Source organism: Rhizomucor pusillus, assembly GCF_041956525.1.
Source record: "Rhizomucor pusillus strain CBS 183.67 unplaced genomic scaffold VTP01scaffold_2, whole genome shotgun sequence".
Lineage (NCBI taxonomy): Eukaryota > Fungi > Mucoromycota > Mucoromycetes > Mucorales > Lichtheimiaceae > Rhizomucor > Rhizomucor pusillus.
The window spans coordinates 2,184,450-2,190,510 of NW_027192144.1; the positions used below are offsets into that span (position 1 = coordinate 2,184,450).

A 6,061-nucleotide genomic window follows, 5' to 3' on the forward strand; every position below is an offset into this window, starting at 1 on the left:
TTCGGTCTAGTGCATCTTTATGGCAACCACGGCGTGGGTACAAAACGCCAAAGCTTTATGTGCATTTATGCATGTTCTCGTACGATAAATAGTCTTGGTATCTCTTCAGAGCAGCGGTAGCAGTCTGAGAATCAGCAAACGTTCCAAATAGGATGATCTCGCGATGCTTGCTGGCTCTCGTTATTACTGCTTGAATAATAGGTTACACCAAGTGCCAAGACTAGCAGGAAACTGCAACGAACAAACATCCCCGACGTTACCGCGTCGATCCCGTTTCTGTCACACTGACCATTCCTTTTGTGTTGTCCATCTATTTTCTCGGTGCACATACACTCGGAATTATATAATAATTCGCTTAAATCTCGAGTGAACATGATATTCGGTCCCTCCAAAAGACGAAAAGTGTGCCGAGTATTTTCTGCTGGTTTAGCTGCAAGTAATAAGAAGCAACATATCGCGCCAAGGCTAACCCAAAAAGCGGTGATCTAAATGTAACCAACACATATTCCAAACAGAAGAGTGTATTGCTAAGGACGTGCGTGACAGAAAAAGAACACCGCGGTCGACGGGACTTTATTTCCCCTGTTTGGGAAAAAATCATCGTTGCTGGCTGGAAGGCACACTACATAATAGACGCCCGCCCGCGCTAAGGCCCCGCCGTTTCTTTCATTCACACCTTTCTTCTCTCTTCTCGATCTCGATCTCTGTCTCTTTTTATCTCTCTCTCTCTTTCCTTTTACTTTTCCTGCCTTAACTATTCATATCTGAAACTAGGATGCGTCGCGGTAATGCTTCCTATATTTGTATTCTCGTGACGATCGCCCTCGTTTACTTTGGGTCTTTGTACATCACTGCACGTTTATCCGGTTCTACAACATGCTTCTCGATATTTCACAAGGAAGATGACCAACAGATGCAGTCCGTGTCTCGAGAAACACAACAACAGCAGCAGCAGCAGGAGGAGGAAGCTGTTGTAGTATGTCCTCCTGCGCCGGAACCTATTGTTGTCAAATCCCCTGCCGCGTGTCCGTCAACGCAACCGCTGTCGGCTTCACCGTCGTCCAACTCAACAACAGCGTCACCCGACGAAGTAAACCGAGCCAACGCCGTTATTGTGATCCTCTGCCGCAACAGCGAGCTGCTGCCTATGCGACGCACGATGCGTGAGCTTGAAGAGTATGTACGCCCCACAAGGAAAAAAATTCACCGTACATCTAATCTGATTATTGTCTGACTTAATTTACATAGTCGTTTCAACCGCAAGTTTGGATACCCGTACGTCTTTCTCAACGATGAACCGTTTACTGATACGTTCAAGGAATCGATTCGAGCCATGACGGATGCACCAATCCAGTTTGGGCTTGTGCCTGAGGAGATGTGGTCCGTTCCAACATGGGTTAACGAGTCGATAATGAATGAAAATTTCGCGGCATACGAAGCCCAGCGTGTCCTGTACGGTGGATCCTTGTCCTACCGCCACATGTGCCGCTTCAATTCTGGATTTTTCTACCGACACCCCTTGTTGGCCTCTTATGACTATTACTGGTACGTGCGTGTGTGGATGATCGATGCAAACTTTCATTCTAACATAGTTGATTGAAAAAGGCGGGTAGAGCCAGGGGTTCACTTTTACTGCGATCTGGATTACGATCCATTCCTATTCATGCAAGAGAATGGAAAGGAATACGGTTTCACTATTACGCTCGAAGAAATTCCAGAAACTATCCCAAGTATCTGGCGCCATACCTTGGAGTTTGCTCGCAGGAACAAGCTTAACACTACCTTGCTGCGCATGTTTGGCGACGAGGATGGATATAACCTGTGCCACTTTTGGTCCAACTTTGAAATTGCATCGTTGAATCTCTGGAGAGACGAGAAATACCAAGTAGCGTTGCTATCCGTGAATATTCCTGTATTTGCAGAGATTGACATGTCCTGTTTTTAGGCATACTTTGATTACCTGGACAAGACAGGCAATTTCTACTATGAACGCTGGGGAGATGCGATCGTACATAGTTTGGCAGCTGGCCTGTTTCTAAACAAGTCGCAGGTTCACTTCTTTTCGGATATTGGTTACAAGCATGATAACTTTGCGCACTGTGTGGAGACCGACACTGCATTCGGAAAATGTTTCTGCCCTGGTATGTGGATCATCCTTTATTTGTTGTTAAGGCTGGATACTGACAGGTATATACAGAGGATACCGCAAACTTTGACTACATGCAGGGATCATGTTTACCAGTAAGTATCCATGTAATACCCACGTAAATCGCAGTGCTTAATGGCTATCGAATAGGTATGGAATTCCTATCCAGAGGAAGGTCACGAATGGAATCTTCGACCTGTCTTCCCAGAACTCGTCGACGATGGCGTGTTTTTTGACGAGACTAACACGATATAATTCCCCCATCCATCATATACACACATTCCACATTACATTTGTAAGATAGCTTTCTTTAAACTGTATAGTAATTGATCGTCCATCCTTCTATGTTGCATTCAATCGATGATGGTCTGAAACACGATAATGTTGGCACGTTCCCCTCGCGATTTTGTGCCACCTTGATATCGACAACTTTCTTTTTCATAACTTTCATGACGACCGAATCACGACCGGGTTTTGCAGGATCTCTGTTACAGATCATGGCTCCAGAGCTGCCTCTGATACTCTTTCTGATCTTTGGTGGCTGCTGCAGCAACGTGTTTGCCCTTGAGGTCATTGTAAAGTATGATTAGATTCTCCATGTTGACACCGCCGTGTGTGTGTACCTGAGCTGATCCGCGCGCGCAATGTAGAGATGTTCCAAAGAGTGGTACGCAGTTTCGGCTTATATCCAGTGCTATATATATATATACAGGGCGTTGGCTGAAAGGAGAAGATAACCATTAGGGCACTTGGTCACGTTCGCACAGTTCGTATTCGTCGCCCTGGAAGGTTTACGGCATCACATCCAATGGGGCCGATATGGGCCATGCCTGAAACCCACCGCCGTCCCCATTTCTCGATGGATGCTTATGGTCACGCTGTTCTTTTTCGTATCAGTCCTGAACAACATTGCTCTTGGATACCGGATATCTGTTCCTCTGCACATCATATTCCGCAGCGGTGGATTGTTTACCAACATGGTGATGGGCGCCATCATCCTCAAAAAAAGATACCCGCTAGGCCAGATCGTAGGCGTAGGACTGGTTACCCTCGGTGTCGCCTGGGCAACGCTCGATAACGCCAACGTCAGCAACGACAACGTAAGTCACTGCACAGTATATCTTCTTTGTATGCATACTTAATATATCGTCCCCTTTTAGAGCGACGAGGCGAGCGTGTCTGAATTTCTTGTAGGCATCACACTTCTAGTCATTGCCATGATCCTATCAGCTGGACTTGGTCTTTTGCAGGAAGTCACTTACAAGAAATATGGTAAAGAATGGCGTGAAGGTCTATTTTACACAGTATGTACATGCGTATTAGTTTCCCAATCAGGGACGGGGTGTAACGTGTAGCTTTTAGCATTTTCTCGCGCTTCCCTTCTTTTTACTGTTCTACAAGGATTTGGCAGAAAATGCAGCGATCTACAGTGCCTCGCCGGCTGCACCTTTGCCCAAGTTATTGGAGCAAGTTCCTGTTCTAGGTACTTCGATCAACCATCTCTTACCATCCAGCATCCAAGCAGCTTTGGACACCATAGTTGTTCCGAAACTGTGGGGTTTCTTGATATTGAACGTTTTGACTCAGTGAGTTGTTACTACATCATCATCCTAATCACAATGCCAGCGCTCTAACAGAACATTAGATACGTCTGCATTGCTGGTGTGAATCGCATGACAGCCGCCGCATCCTCTCTCACATTGAACCTTGTCCTTAATTTGCGAAAGTTCACATCACTTTTGATATCGATCATTTATTTTGACAATGAATTTGGTGACGGTGCAAAGATGGGAACGGCGCTCGTCATCATGGGCACCGTGGTCTACTCTCAAGCTGGCATGAAACAATCGTCAGCATCTGCACCTTCCAGCAACAACGCTGTCCAGAACAAAGACAAATAGAATAGAATAGTAACTCCATTGATACTTTGTATATGTTTAAGCTTACATCTTCGTGTATACTCGTATTAAATGAAATGATGATGATCTAAAATGCTTGTTGATGGGTTTTTCTTAGCAAAGTTTAATATTAACAAAATCGTCTTTGGATTCTTCATCAGCTTTGTATGCCCAAGCAATACAATAATGACCCGCTAATAATTTCCATTCTTCCAGCTCGTCCAATATTTCCAGCTTAGCCATCCTACAACGACCAAGCAAATCAATAAAAAAAGAGCATGAATTACATTTGACAGCAGCGCCGTTGTATATATACCTGGAAATATCCTCCCTCTCCAAATATGTATCGTGAATTGTGTTGATATCTACGGCCTTGGCTCCATTCCACCCAAGTTGCATAAAGCGGCGCTCCTGATCGGCCAAGTCAGGAAATGCTTCCAGCCCCTTGAGCTCAATGTTTCGACTCTGCAGGTTCCGTATCATCATTTGACCAAATGCGTCTCGCGGCCGTATCTGCTCATAGAGCACAAACATGCAGTTCTTGACTTGACTGGTGACCCAGTCCAAGATAGCCTGAGAATGGGCCGGGTCGAGGTAAATCATGACACATTCGGATAGGAAAAGCGTTGGTGCGCTGTGGGAAAAAATATCAATTAGAGAGTTGTAGATAGAAAAACGCAAAGCGATTGCCTTTGACTGGTATTTACCTGGCATCAAATCCGTGGTGATGTAGCCGTGGAGCGATTTGGGCAGCCCATTCACGAAGATCGCCGCCTATCAGGGTATACTGACTGGTTGTAAGCTCGGCTCCACCGTGCTCCACCCGTGCTTGCTCCATACGGAAAATCCTGGATCGTCTTTTCAGAATCATTGCCTTCTTGACAACTATTTCCGGAAAATCGATTTCGAAATAGCGCATTATTTGTTCATCGAGTTGAGCACCGTGGTGGCCTGACTGCATAACCGAGATGAATCACAGGACCAAAAACAGGTTGTCCTTACTACTAACCTTTATTAAAAAGTATCGAGTGTCATACCCAGCACCGAGAGACACAATCTGCTTCTTCTTGCAAGATGTAGGCATGCTTAAAAATTGAGTGACCAATGCATCCAATGCGCGGCTGCGAATATATGATCCTTTTTATTCTTTCTCCCTTTAGTTGTGATCCAAATGTAACACGCCCGTCCCCCTCTCCCCACCTCTGTTTATGATGGGCGAACGCCGCACCGGTCGCTTGACAAAGTACTGGACGAATGGATCTTGCATGTATCCTAGCTGCACAGCCGATCTGGCGTGGCTCATGTCAACATGCCCGCGTGGTGTTTGCGCAATCGTAAAGTCTTTCTCCTCTTACAATCGACTGACGGTAGCATCGTCGTTGGTGCCACGTATAACTTCGTCTTGGGAGCTCTCAGAAAACATACAGAGCAGGAGCGAGTTGGCAGATACTGCGTTGTGGAACCCAAAGTGGGGAACGACGGAAGAGTGTCCCGATGTTAGCACAGCGGTACCACCCACTTGTCATCTGACAAGCGATCCAGAAAGATTCCCCAACCAACTAAGCTTTATATTGGATTTTTCCTAAATCTTGCGCTTGGTTTTTTTCACCTTTGCATTGCACGATTTTACATTTTGCGTTATGGGGTTATCAGCTTTGCGGTGTTTGTTTTTCATTTTTGCCGAAGACGTTTTTTACTTTGCGTTCAGTAAATTACTCTATTGCGCTGCCCCTTTTATGCATTGCGTCTGCGGTTTTTCAAATCGGCGTGCAGTAGATCGTGCCAATGAAGCATCGTCAATATATATACCAATATAGCTTGTAGTTTGATTGTATGTATGGACTGATAATAAAAAAGAAGCAAACGCGATGGCTTCTGCTCCTCTAAAAGACATCTTGAAATAAAGGAAAAATAGCACTGAGATGCATGCCAGCATTATATGCTAGCAATGCCTTGCAGCGGATTGCGAGGAATTTTCAACGTTGCACTGAACTCCTATTCGCTGCTAGTCTGTATA

The 6,061-nt window shown here is 45.3% G+C and overlaps 3 protein-coding genes across 3 annotated transcripts; 2 read left to right on the forward strand and 1 right to left on the reverse strand.

Moving 5' to 3' along the window:
* Positions 1-775: 775 nt before the first annotated feature.
* Positions 776-2,401, forward strand: VTP01DRAFT_5004 (uncharacterized protein; the record flags this gene model as incomplete). Its single annotated transcript, XM_069383749.1, has 6 exons — positions 776-1,176; positions 1,249-1,545; positions 1,606-1,885; positions 1,946-2,141; positions 2,198-2,241; positions 2,297-2,401. 6 exons carry the CDS (start codon positions 776-778, stop codon positions 2,399-2,401), a joined length of 1,323 nt encoding a protein of 440 aa, XP_069244418.1.
* A 194-nt stretch (positions 2,402-2,595) lies between these two features.
* On the forward strand, positions 2,596-4,047 carry VTP01DRAFT_5005 (uncharacterized protein; the record flags this gene model as incomplete). The annotated part of the gene is made up of 6 exons (XM_069383750.1): positions 2,596-2,726; positions 2,797-2,813; positions 2,891-3,246; positions 3,307-3,450; positions 3,509-3,732; positions 3,792-4,047. 6 exons carry the CDS (start codon positions 2,596-2,598, stop codon positions 4,045-4,047), a joined length of 1,128 nt encoding a protein of 375 aa, XP_069244419.1.
* A 111-nt stretch (positions 4,048-4,158) lies between these two features.
* VTP01DRAFT_5006 (uncharacterized protein) lies at positions 4,159-5,467 on the reverse strand (the record flags this gene model as incomplete). The annotated part of the gene is made up of 6 exons (XM_069383751.1): positions 4,159-4,288; positions 4,361-4,678; positions 4,752-4,999; positions 5,054-5,181; positions 5,245-5,333; positions 5,400-5,467. 6 exons carry the CDS (start codon positions 5,465-5,467, stop codon positions 4,159-4,161), a joined length of 981 nt encoding a protein of 326 aa, XP_069244420.1.
* Between the last annotated feature and the right edge of the window lie 594 nt (positions 5,468-6,061).